We start from the raw sequence: 13,924 nt of genomic DNA, 5'->3' as shown, positions 1-13,924 counted from the left end.
CCTCTGGGTTTCAGCATCTGTTGCCCCCACACGACCACCCGCACCGACCGCGCCGATACAGACACACACGCACACGCGTATCATAGGGGGGTGGGTTCTTTCTGCTCCCGCCACCATGCAGCAAACATGACGTGCGAGAACAGGCTTCTTCTCTTTCTCTTTCTCTCTACTGTACCACCACCGCCAACAAACAACAACAACAACAACAATGTCTCGCCGTGCGCGTCGCAGCTACGCTTCTGATGACCCCCCTCGGACTCCCAGAGCGCCGGTCATTCTTCCCAACGGCCTCAATCTCAGCGCCTTTGCATTCAACCCAGAGGCAGCGGCCGCCGCCGCGCTTCAGCGCCAGCGTGAGTCAGGGCAACCCGCGCTGGGTGCTGCCGATGCGCTCTGGGGGAACTGACTGAACGATGGATTCTGTTTGCATATTAAAGAGTTGGGTGCTGACCGATGTCGCAGGTACAGTCATGAACGCGGCCATGGACACCGACGAGGAAGAATCTCAGAGTGCCTCTGGTGACACTGTCGACTCGGACGAGCATCACGTGCAGGCCCTTGGCGACAGCCATCCTAGCAGTGGCGGTACGGCCGACAAGGGTGTGTACTCGGGTGAGGAAGTGGCACCCGACAGTTCTCTTGGCTCGCACCGCCCAACTCAAGGTCTTACAAGCGAGTCGATGAACCAAGGATCGTCATCTGCGGCCCGCGAGGACAACCCCGAAGCTACCGATCCCGCCGACGACCTGGACGACCGTACGCTTGTTGCCGTAGAGTGGTACCTCAAAAACTCACGCCACAGCCGATCTCACTCCCGAGGCCATCCTGGCTGGCGAAGGCGACGAGACGCGGGAGGTATGTCTTTGACGGATGCCTGTACATTGAAGACAATGGCTAATGCTCAGTTGACCGCAGTTTGTGTTCGCGGCCTGACCAACAGAAATAGCTAACCGAACAGTCCCTTCTTGCGGCCATCGGTCTGATTGAGGCGTACAAGGATGCCGATCAGCAAGTTCCTGAATGGCTCATCCAGGTTAGTTAACATGTGTGTAGGCCCAGCTAATCCTTAGCATGCCGAAAGCATGGCGCGCAAGCGCGCCGAGTTCTACGTTGCGGATGGCGTTGTCGAAGAGGAGGAATGATCGTGTAAAGACCGTGTGGGAGCACCAAGCTGGTTAATGCACTCCCCTTTTCCGTTCTGTCCGTTCCATGGGCTCTTCCGGTGCAGTCAGCCTGCTTATACAACGATACAGCCGCTCTCGTGTGCAACTTGGCAGGGCCACATCTTGCCCTCTCAACCACCAGGTCAACACTGGCAAGCAGCCCAAGGTGTCGCTCTGCTGAGGGCATATATGGAAGGGCACGAGTGGGTGAGAGACTATTTACGTGCAAAAGCCTAGTAGTATTGAGAATCATGCATGTCGTGTGTGGTGCGCGGTGCGTGCTGTAGCAGCTTGTATGTAGCGGTATGTGCATCTACCGAGACGCTGCCATCGCGATCTTCTGTGGCACGCCTCAAAGTATCGGGAAGGCTTCGCGAATGAACCGATACAGTTCTCCAATTCGATAGCCGTGTCCCGGGACCGTGCGCCATTGGTATGCTGGTCCCTTTGTAACAACCCAAGGACATGTTGGATGACCGGTCGAGGGCGTGAGCGGTTTTGACCGGGTGCAGGAAGGCGGCGTCCACGCTGTTCCATGTCAGTCCATCGACTTGTGTCCGTCACTCACGAGTAACTGGACCATGGGACCGATCGCCCCCTCGATTGTCATGTCCTTGACTCGGTTGGCAACTTCTTTGGACGCTGTGATGGAGATGACACGTCGGGCGGTATTGCGACCAGAGCCTGTATTCTCCGCGCCGCAAAGAACTAGGTGGTCATGTCGGAGAACTGTATTGTCGCCGGAGACGCTGATGGCCGTCCAGCCGACAGTAGATTCCTCCTTCATAACCGTGAAGCCAAACCCTGGTTGGTCACGAGTCTTGTGGGAGGTGGACTTGCGGCGGCGGAGGAGGGTCGGGATCTCGTGGAGCATGACGCCAGAGAAGTACAGCACCAACGTGTCGGTGCTCGACTCGTAGGTTTGCCACAGTTTGAAGCCGAGGGAGAGGATCAACACCGAGATGTCACCATTAAGCTGGCCGCATCATCGACCACCTCCGGGGAAGATGAACGTGTCGGTCACCGAATGGTAGTGACCGTCGCTGTCCAGTAGTCCCGCCAGGAGCTGTAGACGGATCGCGCGCGAATTGAAGAGGTACATATCGGGTATGTGCCTGCGATCGGCTGGCGTACCCCTCTTGTCGGTGCCATTTGGCGCAAGCTCGAGCTCACGCAGCTCGTCGAGAAGGCGGTTGCGGGGGCCGCGACGACGAGGACGACCAAACGATAGGCCATCAACGTGACGCTCATCCACTGGTCCCTGTCCCTGCCCCTCGCCCTGCCCAACGTCGTACGTCGTCGACAAGGTGGTGGAGAATGTTGGAGAATGTTGTCGAGCTCCTCCTGGGCAATGTTTCCATAGTGTCGCGGGTTGACGTTGAGTCGCACCGCGTTGGCGCGGCCCCTTGTGCGTGGCACGTCCTCGAAATCGTCGCGCATCATCTCGTCATCTTGCAAGACGTCGTTTTCTTCTTCGATCTCGATGTCTTCTGTGATCTCTTGATCGATGGACTTAAAGAATGCGATTCCAGCGTCCAAGTCCTCACTCTTCGCGTCCGCGAGCATGTCGTCGTCATCGTCCCCTTCCCACCAGTCGCCCAGCCGAGACTGGTCATATTCCTCGTCTTCGGCGAGTGCCGGGATGCTTTGACAAAGTTGGGTCGTCGAAAGCTCGTGCATCCCGAGCTGCGAAATCACCGACGAGCGGCCGCAACGTCCTGGAGGTATGCAAAGGGACGGCGAGTACGGAGAGGGGCCTGTTCGGGTTGCCGCTGTCATGCCCTCGCCCTCGCCCTCGCCCTCGCCCTCGGCAAGCTCCTCACCAGTCCCGGGCCAAATGGCTCCATCTGGGAGGCACCATTGGTGACGTGACTCCACCGGCAGCGGGCTCCAACCCTTGTCCAACCGCTGTTGGTAGATTGTGCGGTACGCGCCAGGGTTGCTGCGCGAGAGGACTTGGTCGATGACACTGGCGTGCTCATGGAGCCAGGTGTCAAAGTCGGCGTCACCAAGGTTGGCGTTGTTTGTCAACCTGCCGTCACCGTAGCCCAGCCAGATACCCAGAAACTGGGGATCGACGGGGACAGGCTGGGCAGGGAAATCGAGTCCATCTGGGCGGTAGAGGTGCCAGAGACGCTGTTCCTCTGGCGGCATGGCGAGATATGTGCCGAGTTCCTTGATCTCGTACTTGGGCACATGGTGGTGTTGCCCAGCTTCAGGGGGTCATCAAGGCCAACAGGGCCTTTGAAGTCGTAGCGGTGGCTCAGACGGCGAGTCTGGACACCCCAGCGATTGTCCTTCACCTTGGTGTTCGTTCTCGACTAGGTGGATCGGGTAGCCCTGCCCAGTCTGCACCAGACGCATGCCTTCGATGGCGCTGTCGACCAGCACCGTTTTTGTCGCCTTGTTGCTCTTCTGGAGCTCCTGTCGCCATCGGGATGAAAGGGTGTCGATGGCGACACCGATGTCTTGTTGGTGTCGGGCACACTGGACGGCAGCAGCGAACGCCGCCTCCTTGCTGTCGTACCAAGTGGTGTCAAAGCCTGTGGTTGACGGACCAGCGAAGGCCTTGTCGAAGCTGAAGTAGACTTTTGCCAGTAGTCTTGGTCCTGTCGTTGTTGACGACATGGCCAACCCCCTGGTACGTCTTCGAGCCGGCAAAGAAGTTGCAGACACCATTCAGTCTGTTGACGAATGTGTTGTCTCCTCCGGCACCACGCAGTTGGACCTGGAGCAGCCAGGAAATTCCTTCGGTTACGGCCTGTTGGAAGGACCGCAAATCGCCGGGAACAACTGTGGGCTTCGGTTCCGTGTTCAGCTCGCCGAGGGGAACGCGCACCAGGAAGAGTCTTGTCGTGGGCGAGCACATCAGAAGAGGTTGTCCTCGAGTGTAGATAGAGCCGCCCAGCGCCAGAGTGTACAAGACGTGGCCCCTGCCCCTGGTGACATTGAGGGGACCTCGCGCATGCCACTATCCCGTCCCATCAACATGTCGCCACGACGGAGGGCGCCAATCACCTTCAGGTCGCCGACGGCGGTCCTCACAAGCGTTGTCGATGCATACGCCGTAGCTGGGACACTACAACGAATCAGCTAGGTTCTTTTGCCAAGGGCTCCTCGTCGACTCACGGCATGTGCGCCGAGGCTTGTCCGCCTTCGGTGTCATCCTTCTCGCCCGGAGTGAAGACGCTTGCAGCCTTGTCGCTATGCGAAGGAAGAAGAGTCAATGGTCGTACAGTAAAGAGTGATACCAATTGAGACACTCACCTTCCGTCATCTGAGTCGACGTCCATCGGAATATGTGGGCTCGGGCTTGGGCTCGTCATCGTCATGCAAGTTGGAAGTGGCGTCGAGTTGCGATGTGTGTATGCGAGGGACGGTTATCGTGACTTCAGTTTACTGGATGTGATGAGGATGCGACGGGTGTTGTTAAAGAATGTACGGTTGTTGTAGGGTGCAGATGCATGCTGCGTACGTGGCTAGGCGGTGTGTGCGCAGCGGTCGGCGATCATAGCTGTGTTTGGACCCATCCCAACGTCTAAATTAGCACCCGCGCGCTAAACGAACACTACGCAAGGCGTGGAGCTTACTCTGTCTTCTTCGTACACCCCTTGACACCCTTCAGCGGGGTAGGCAAGAAGAAGCCGGTGGTCAAGGTCGGTGCAGTGTTGGATGAGACTTGGGGGGTGATGGCCGCAGTGTTCATGTTAGTGGCGACAAGAGAAGATGGGATGTGAGCCTATGGTTGTGCCACTGGGGTTCTGGAGCAAGTCAGATCGGGTGTGGTCGCATGGTCCGTGCTCTGACCTCCTGTCCCCTCATGCAACACACTCGTCTAAGGAGGGGAGTCAATCATCAGTCATGTACCGGAAAGCAACACCAAAAAGGTAACCACAAACTGCATATCTACCCAACGTCTACTACACTTCATCCGTAAATACACACCTACTCGAGAACATTTTAGGCCTCGGCCACAATCTCGACCACCAAGTCGCCCTGGCCAATCGAGTCGTTCTCGTTGACAAGGACACGGGCCACCTAGATAAATGTCAGCAAGAGGCACACAGAACGATGGTTGGCCACCGCCAATGGCCCAGGATGTTGCTCACCTTGCCGGAAACAGGCGAAGAAATAACACTCTCCATCTTCATAGCGGACAGGACACACACTGCAGGCAGGCGTCAGCAACATGTTTTGAAACCAACGCGAAAAATGATAACTCACGGGGGTCACCAGCCTTGACAATCTGGTTCTCGTGAACCCTGACGTCGACGACCTGAAAGAACGAATCAGTAAGAAGAAACAGGTTTATTGCTGCAAGGCAGTTTACTCACCACACCAGCCATGGGCGATCCGACGCTTCCGGGGTCGGACGAAGCCTTCTCACGCGAGATGTGCTCGATGGCGGCCGAGCGGTCGGTGATGACCACCGCTCGGGTCTCTCCGTTGAGCTCGAAGAAGCACTCGCGGGTACCCTTGTTGGCGTCCAGAGGGCCGACGGCCAGGAGCTTGATGGTGAGGGTCTTACCCTTCTCAATGGACACCTGAATTTCCTCTCCAATTGGAAGAGCGGACAAGAAGAAACGCGTGGGGAGGACCGAAAGGTCGCCGTACTTCTCAACGAAGCCCTGGAACCTAGAAAGTCAGCTTAATCCTCCAAATTGGGCGTGTTTGAAAAACAAGTTGATGAAAAGATCGAAAAAAAAACGAAAAAAAATCGAAAAAAGAGCAGAGGAAAAAGAAAAGCCGGAAAACAACGGGAAAATATCACTTACTCTTCGTACACCTTCGGGTACATGCCTAAAAAAATCAGCTTCTGCACAACACAGCACCTGAACGCAATCGGCCTCGGTGCTTTGCACGATCCGAACGCCGTGGGCGCCCGTTCGCAGCAACACCGAGGCATGCCGACGGCTCGCAATGACCCGTTTAGGGTACTTTACTCACAGTGACTCTGAACGTCGAAGTCGCTGACGTGGTTGCCGTACTTGGCACGCAGCTCGCTCTTGATCTTCTTAAAGTCGAGAGGCTTCATGGTGAGACCGGGACGCGAGTCGATGCGGGGCTTGTCGCGAATGATGTGCGAGCGAAGGGGCTCCGGGAAGCCGCCGTACGGCTGGCCAAGGTATCCCTGGAAGAACTCGACGACGGAAACGGGGAAGTCGAGGGTGCCAGCGCGCTCCATAACGTCCTCCTTGGAGAGGTTGTTGGAGACAAGGAACTGCGCAAAGTCGCCGACAACCTTCGAAGAAGGCGTAACCTTCACGATGTCTCCACAGAGCTGGTTCGCCTCGATGTACTTCTTCTTGATGTCGAGCCACTGCGTTCCGAGGCCGAGTTGCGATGCTTGGAATTGCAAGTTAGTGTACTGTCCTCCAGGCATTTCGTGGTCAAAGACACCCGAATCGGACGCGCGGACATTGGCCTCGAAGCAGCTGTAAAGGACGCGGACCTGCGACCAGTACATGTTGAGTGCCATGATGTTTTCGTGCGAGATTCCGGGGCCGAGACCCGACTGCTCGAGGGCAGCGACGACGGCACCCATGGCGGGCTGCGAGGTGAGACCGGAGAGGTCATCGATGGCGACGTCGACAACGTCGGCACCGGCCTTGGCGGCGGCGAGCATCGAAGCGACGGCGATACCGGCGGTGTCGTGCGAGTGGACGTGGATGGGGAGGTCGGGGTGAGCCTTGCGGATGGCACCGATGAGCATGGTAGCAGCCTCAGGCTTGAGGACACCGGCCATGTCCTTGATACCAAGGACGTGGATACCCTCACCGACGAGCTGGTTGGTCAGGTCGAGGTAGTACTGGAGGGTGTACTTGGTCTTCTTGGGGTTGGCAACGTCACCCGAGTAACAGATGGTGCCCTCGACGACACCGCCGGCCTTCTTGGCGGCGTCGATACCGAGCTTCAGGTTCTCAAAGTAGTTGAGCGAGTCGAAGACACGGAAAATGTCAAGACCGGCCTCGACGGCCTTCTTGGAGAACTCGTAAATGGCGTTGTCCGGGTACGAGGTGTATCCGACCGAGTTGGCGCCACGGACAAGGGCCTGGAGGGGAATGTTGGGCACAAGGCGACGGAGGGTGCGGAGACGCTCCCAGGGGTCCTCGTAGAGGAAGCGCATGGCAACGTCAAAGGTGGCACCACCCCAGCACTCGAGCGAGTAGGCGTTGGCGAGGGCGTGCGAGGTCTCCTTGGCAATGTTGGCCATGTCGACGGTACGCATGCGGGTCGCGAGGAGCGACTGGTGGGCATCACGCCAGGTGGTGTCCATGATGAGGGTACCAGGGTAGGCGCGGATAGCCTTGGCGAAGGCCTCGGGGCCCTCGTTGACGATAATGTTGCGCCAACCGGTGAGCTGGGGCACCGAAGTGTCGACAACCTTGCCGTCCTTGTCGGTGATGGTAGGGATAAGAGCCTCGGTCTTGAGGCCGGGCTCACCCGACTGACCAGCAATCGACGAACCGTTGACGGCGACGTCACCAAGGTAGGCGAGCAGCTTCTGGGCACGGTTCTGCGACTGGACGAGCTTGAAGAGCTCGGGGGTGTCGTCGATGAAGGTGGTCCAGGTCTTACCCGACTCGAAGACGGGGTGGGTAAGAAGACGGATCAGGAAGGGAATGTTGGTCTTGACACCACGGATACGGAACTCGATAAGAGCACGGAGCATCTTGCGGCGAGCGACCTCGTAAGTGGCACCCGAGACGGAGCACTTGACGAGGAGCGAGTCGTAGTGGGGGGTGATCTGCGCACCGGCGTAACCCGACGATGCGTCGAGACGAACACCGTTACCACCGGCCGAACGGTAGACCTCGATCTTACCGGTGTCGGGCTGGAAGCTGGCAGCGGGGTCCTCGGTGGTGATACGGCACTGGATGGCGAAACCACGGCGGTGGATGTGCTCCTGGGTGAGACCGAGCTGCTCGAGGGTGACACCAGCGGCAATCTGGATCTGGGCAGCGACAATGTCGATGCCGGTAATCTCCTCGGTGATGGTGTGCTCGACCTGGATACGAGGGTTGATCTCGATGAAGTAGTGGCGGTTCTGCTGGTCGACGAGGAACTCGGCGGTACCAGCGTTGCGGTAGCCGACGGCGTGGGCAAGCTTGAGGGCATCGTTGAGGATACCCTGGCGAACCGACTCGTCGAGGTGGGGGGCAGGGGCGACCTCGACAACCTTCTGGTGACGACGCTGGACCGAGCAGTCACGCTCGAAGAGGTGGACACAGTTGCCCTGCGAGTCGGCGAGGAGCTGGACCTCAATGTGGCGGGGCTTGTCGAGGAAGCGCTCGATGAAGACGGTACCGTCGCCAAAGGCCGACTTGGCCTCGGAAACGGCACGCTCAAAGGACTCCTTGAACTCGGACTGCTCGCGAACGACACGCATACCACGACCACCACCACCCATGGCAGCCTTGATGATAACGGGGAAGCCGTACTCCTTGATGAAGCCCTCGGCGAGGTCGTACGACTCGACGGGACCGGGGGTACCGGGGACGACGGGGACGCCAGTCTTGATGGCAACGTCACGGGCCTTGGTCTTGTCGCCGAGAGCGTCAATGGTCTCGGGACGGGGACCGATAAAGGCGATACCGGCCTCCTCGACCTTGCGGGCAAAGTCGGCGTTCTCGGAAAGGAATCCGTAACTGTGGTACGTGTAAGCCAGAAGCCACAGATGAAACAGATGGTAAGTGTGCGCCCCCTTTTGCCTTTTGGGTCTGGGCGCAGCATCTCCCCATCGCTTCGCGACTCACCCGGGGTGGATCATGTCGACGCCGTGCTCGAGGGCAATGCGGATAATGTCGTCCTGGGCGAGGTAGGCACCGACGGGCGACATGCCCTTGCCAACAAGGTAGGACTCGTCGGACTTGTAACGGTGCGCGTTCATGCGGTCCTCGTGCGAGTAGATGGCCACGGTCGACATGGCGAGCTCGTGCGCAGTACGGAAGACACGGATGGCAATCTCACCACGGTTGGCGACAAGGACCTTCTTGAGAGGGCCGCTGTGGCCAGCCTGCTGCTTGCGAAGCCTGTCGACGCTGGTGAAATGGTCAGCTTTTGCGGACACGCCATGCGGAGGCCCCGATATCGGACATCGTCCCCATGACGTCGGGAGTGACGTCGGAGCTGCTTCCGATAGCGAATACTCACGTCTGGAGCGGCGTGCCAGGAGTGCCGGGGGTGCCGGGCACCGACTTGTCGAGGCCAAGGTGCTGAGCCCACGCGTCAAGCTGATGGGTGGATGCCGCGCGAGGACGTTGTACGTGGCGTGGGTCCATTGACATTGCAGACGATAACGAATGGGGAATAGTTGGTGACGAGGCAAAAGCGCAACGACATGTCAGCACTGCAACTCTTGTCCGCGCTTATAAAGTGTGGGGAGGGTGGGGATATGGGCAGGTAATCTCGTTTAGAGACGCCCCACTGGCGCCTAGCTGTCCTTCTGTTCGTCGGAGACGACAGGCGAGATCCGGGGGCAGGCTGTACGGACCGGACTGACCGTGGCCGATGACCGCGCAGGCGGCGAGCCAGGGCCCAGAGCGGTGGCCGCCGCCGCTTCATTCTCTAGCCACGCATGTGCGAAAGGGCGCTGCAATATAGAGGATGCACTTACGGGAGCGGTAGTAGCCTCAGACGCCATTGTGAGTGTTATGGAGCTTGTTGTCTAGTGGGGGGGAAGGAGAAGAAGAAGGTGAGATGGGGGGGCAGGCAAGTGCTTGCGGCTATCTTGTGGGTGGTGGGAGCCGATGTCTCGATCCTGGGGACAGGAGTGGCGTCCGGGACAAGAAGGAGGCAGTGCCAGCGGGATACGCGGTGGAGCACGAGACTAGCTCTGTGTGCCAGAGGTAGATGTGTGGACTACGGAGGAGGAGTGGGTGGATGGGAGAGAGATGGGATGGGAGGAAGAAAGATGTGAAGAGATGTGGATGTAGGCCGCGGGGGGAACGGGGGAACGGGGGGGTCACTTGGGACCTCCTGTGCCGGCGGCGGGTTGTGCAGGGTTGGGCAGGCGGAGGGCTTGGCTGTGGGGGTTGGCTGTCCAATCGCAGGCGCGCCGGGTCGAGAGATACAGGGGCCTCTGATAATCCGCCGACTCGTACAATGGGAGCTCTTTGGGAAACACGGAGCTTCGGCGCAACGGGGGGGTGGGTGGGTGTGCGTGTTTTGGCGGCCAGGAAGCAGCACGGGCGGCAGACGCGGCTCGGTGCACTAGAGGAGCAGTCGGATTGGAAGATTGCGGTAGGGTCTCTCTCGTAAAGGGAGGATAACAGCAAAAAAGGTCTCTCTCTCCGCGGACGGACTGGCAGCGACGGCGTTTCTGTTAGATGTGCTTTCTTGGACCAGTTCACCTGCGGCGTCTTGTTGCAACCTCTTTATAGCAGCAGCTTGTGACAACACCATGCATAGCCTGCAACCACCATGAGGTGTGCCGACTATTCCCGAGGAGCAGCAGTATATACATCGTAATGGCCTGGCATGACCCAAACGGCGGCCGGCCCGGTTGTCCGCTGGGTGCCATACGCGGGACTGGCAATTGGACTCGACTAGAACCCAAACCCCAGCCTGCTCTTCACCTGAGATCAGGTTTCCCGGCGTGGCCGCTCCTGTCGCGGTCTTTCCGCCGTCAACAGAACACACACACCCATATGTCCTTGACGGACGCCCATCGCCTGATGGACGGCCCGTCCGGCTTTCGGCGTGATCCTACGCCGGTCCGCGATGGTGACCTAACCGGCCGGGTCATGGTCGTCGACATCCACATCGTCAACGCGACGGCTGCCTCACGTCGCGCCGAGCGGGGCGCCGTATGCGACGCGGGTAGTCACTGTTGTTGCCCATTCTCAGATCGCAGTCCCCTGTGGCCTGTGGGACGCTCCTGTGCTCACCTCCCCCGCACGCACACGGACAAGTGGGACGGGGGGGATTATATGACTGTGGATCTGGATCCACGGAGACCCGACCGGGGGGGCAGGGATTTGCCAATGTGGCAGCAAGCACACCCACATGGTTTGAGCAACAGCAAACACGTCGCAGCTGTCAGTTTGGCTCTCTCGGGGTGACGGCCCCCCTTTCCCCCGATGTGCGTGCTTCGGCACTCCGGTTAAGAAGCAGAGAGATATTGCTGGGGCCAGACCCAATAGCACGTCACAGAGACTCGTTTCCCTGCGCGCAGCGACCTTTGCGGCAGTTGATGTGGCCAGGCGGGGGCTCCGGGGGGCATACCTGCAGGAACAGCGGCAACGGCGGCAGCTCATGCTTCTGGCTGTGGTTGGCAGAAGGCAGCGGCAAGGCAAAGGGCAACTTGGCGCCCACCGAGTGGTATCGGGCGCCCGAAGGGTCAGCCTCTCGTGGAAATTGATTCGGAGGTGTGAAAAAAAAAAAAGTTCGGTGGCCACAGGAATAAAGCATCAGCCGGGGGAGTCTGTTCCATCTCATGGTTGCGTCCACTGCAGCAGCCGCAGGGGCATGGTCATCTCCGTTGGTGCCATCCGGTTATCTACCATGCGCACACACGCGACATGACCCGAACATTGCAATGCGTCTAGCTGCGGGCCCGGGGCAGCACGGGGCCAGCATCGCGGGGGATCGGTAGCAGACGGGGTTCTGGGGCTGCGTGTAGGGGAGCCAGGTGTCATGGCTTCGAGTACCCTGGGCGCCATCGGTTGACGTTGCCCAGGCGGTGCGCAACGCAGCCATCAGTGGCACTTTGTGGTCCATGAGGTCTCTGCAGGCTTGACCCAAGGCAGTTCCAAGGCACCCATGGATGCCCACGGTGGCGGCGGTCTGGCACACCCAACCTGATAAGCATGCGGGAAGCCCACACAATGTGATACCCCAGCAGGCAGACTGGAGACTGAGCGGAGCTCAGGGAGATATCAGTTCAGCTAACAAGGAGATCTGCAGATCACCGCACTGGCTTTGACATGCGACTTGGTTTACACCTGATGTCCACTCGACGTTTGTTTGACAATAGACCACATCACATTATCGGCCCTTCTCTCAAGCAAGCCGCGTCACTGACGACCAACCACGTAGCCTCCTCACCAATGCCGCAGCCGAGCGCAGCCCTATCCCCCAACAGCAAACTCGGGGGCTCAATTTAGAATCGAGAACCGCCCCAGGCATTAACCCATGGTGCGGACACCCACCTTGGACTTGACGTACTTGACCGAGGCTTGCCACCAGCTCAACAATGTCAGGACAGAGGGAACGAGCTTAGTGGCCCTCGCCGCCTTACCACCGAGAAGATGCCAGATATGCCACCCGCGCCACCCGGTATCAAATACACGTGGCACTGACGAATGCGTCCACTGTGTCCTTTAAAATACGCAGCCATTAGCCAATTTTCTAATGAGCGGCTCATTCAATATGTTAATTAGGGCTGTGCACCGCCTGTTGACGTTGCACTCGTCGCCGCGGACTTAAATGTGCACGCAACCATTCAGCATTCAGCCTCCGACGTAACATCTCGCCACCTGACACCCTTTCTCCAGCATCGCACTCTTCTTCACCCAACTTTACAACAGCAACTCACAACAGCATGGTGCGTACCCGGCATCGAGGAGATCAAGACGAATGTCCCGCAGATCACGCAGTGCACGACTCGCACGAGTTGCCGCGGATGTAACTCTGATCGGCCTCTCCCCCTCCCCCTCCCCCGCGCCGGGGGGCTCTCAACCCGCCCCCTTCGCCGCCCTCCGCCCTCCTTGCCGTCAACAGCAAACGCTAACAACGCAGTCCAACCAGAACATGTACCAAGCCAGCGACGGCAAGTGGTACCCAGTGCAGCACGTGAGTGGGAGAACGAATCGCGCGCGCGTGACGTTGTACTGACTCTTCAGATGCCCCAGGGTTACCAGCAGCAGCCTCAGTACGGGTAAGTGGCTTAGGACAGCTGCGGAACTGCGGGAAAAGTCTTGGCATCGCGCGCACGAGCACCATGCTCTCGTACAGCGTCTTTGCACTCAGTGTCGATTATTGCTTTGCTGGAACTTGTTTGGTTCTCAGCGCCTCCCACCTTGGGAACGCTACAGCTTTCTCCAAGAGATTCCGGCTATGATGCTTCCGCGGCACGGAACCCCCATCCCCCGTCTGTGCTTCTAGAAGCTAACAGTCACAGCCAGCAGCCCCAGATGCAGTACGGCCAGCAGCAGCAGCAGCCCATCTACGTCCAGCAGCAGCCCCAGAGCAGTGGTGCTGGTGGTGCTGGAGCAGGTCTCGGCTGTCTCGGTGAGTAACATTTGTGTGGGCTGGACCGCGGCCGTAGAACAAGCTGCACAGCCACGTCGGCCGCGTCATTGTCCACCAGCCGCGGCCAGCCGCCGCCCACCTACTTTCCGCCATAGCTAACATTTGCCAGCCGGTCTCTGCGCTGCATGCCTCTGTGTCGACTGCCTGTTCTAAGACCCCTCAGCGGACCTCTTTCGTGACGAGAACTTCCATCCTTACTTTGAAGCTTCGAAAACGTCCAGATTGCTGCTCCATGGCCCATAATTTATACACGTCCCCGGCGCCGGCGCACATGCGATCAGTGTAACCTACCGCACCCTATACGCGCGCCGACAACCTTCGATAGACCCAAAGGTTGTAGATGATCTTCTTTCCTATGTCATTCCTTCAGTCTGGCGCCGAATGTTGTCCCCGACGGTGTCTGTGGAGCGTTTACTGGTACGGATCTGGACAGTCGGTTGCTCGCAAAAACGTCACGCCCGCCTACGAGCACCAAACCCATTTGTGTGTCAGTGTGGGGCGTTCGT

At 58.8% G+C, this 13,924-nt stretch overlaps 4 protein-coding genes across 4 annotated transcripts; 2 read left to right on the top strand and 2 right to left on the bottom strand.

Annotated features, from left to right (window-relative positions):
* Positions 1 to 208: 208 nt before the first annotated feature.
* Positions 209 to 1,142, top strand: EHS24_004953 (uncharacterized protein; the record flags this gene model as incomplete). The annotated part of the gene is made up of 6 exons (XM_028620495.1): positions 209 to 353; positions 463 to 756; positions 803 to 855; positions 906 to 914; positions 959 to 1,033; positions 1,071 to 1,142. The coding sequence occupies 6 exons, from the start codon at positions 209 to 211 to the stop codon at positions 1,140 to 1,142; spliced, it is 648 nt and encodes a 215-aa protein (XP_028479467.1).
* Positions 1,143 to 1,396: 254 nt separating this feature from the next.
* On the bottom strand, positions 1,397 to 4,456 carry EHS24_004952 (uncharacterized protein; the record flags this gene model as incomplete). The annotated part of the gene is made up of 9 exons (XM_028620494.1): positions 1,397 to 1,532; positions 1,585 to 1,691; positions 1,732 to 2,139; positions 2,337 to 3,376; positions 3,467 to 3,681; positions 3,722 to 4,134; positions 4,182 to 4,242; positions 4,293 to 4,367; positions 4,431 to 4,456. The coding sequence occupies 9 exons, from the start codon at positions 4,454 to 4,456 to the stop codon at positions 1,397 to 1,399; spliced, it is 2,481 nt and encodes an 826-aa protein (XP_028479466.1).
* Positions 4,457 to 5,123: 667 nt separating this feature from the next.
* Positions 5,124 to 9,807, bottom strand: PYC1 (pyruvate carboxylase; the record flags this gene model as incomplete). The annotated part of the gene is made up of 9 exons (XM_028620493.1): positions 5,124 to 5,201; positions 5,273 to 5,331; positions 5,388 to 5,439; positions 5,498 to 5,798; positions 5,939 to 5,963; positions 6,111 to 8,812; positions 8,921 to 9,205; positions 9,318 to 9,397; positions 9,781 to 9,807. The coding sequence occupies 9 exons, from the start codon at positions 9,805 to 9,807 to the stop codon at positions 5,124 to 5,126; spliced, it is 3,609 nt and encodes a 1,202-aa protein (XP_028479465.1).
* Positions 9,808 to 12,708: 2,901 nt separating this feature from the next.
* EHS24_004950 (uncharacterized protein) lies at positions 12,709 to 13,571 on the top strand (the record flags this gene model as incomplete). Its single annotated transcript, XM_028620492.1, has 5 exons — positions 12,709 to 12,711; positions 12,906 to 12,959; positions 13,010 to 13,044; positions 13,288 to 13,397; positions 13,528 to 13,571. The coding sequence occupies 5 exons, from the start codon at positions 12,709 to 12,711 to the stop codon at positions 13,569 to 13,571; spliced, it is 246 nt and encodes an 81-aa protein (XP_028479464.1).
* Positions 13,572 to 13,924: the final 353 nt, after the last annotated feature.

The sequence above is a fragment of the Apiotrichum porosum genome (genome assembly GCF_003942205.1).
Source record: "Apiotrichum porosum strain DSM 27194 chromosome Unknown scaffold_2, whole genome shotgun sequence".
Lineage (NCBI taxonomy): Eukaryota > Fungi > Basidiomycota > Tremellomycetes > Trichosporonales > Trichosporonaceae > Apiotrichum > Apiotrichum porosum.
The sequence above is the reverse complement of the archived record's forward strand: the minus strand, read 5'-3'. Positions and strand labels throughout refer to the sequence as shown.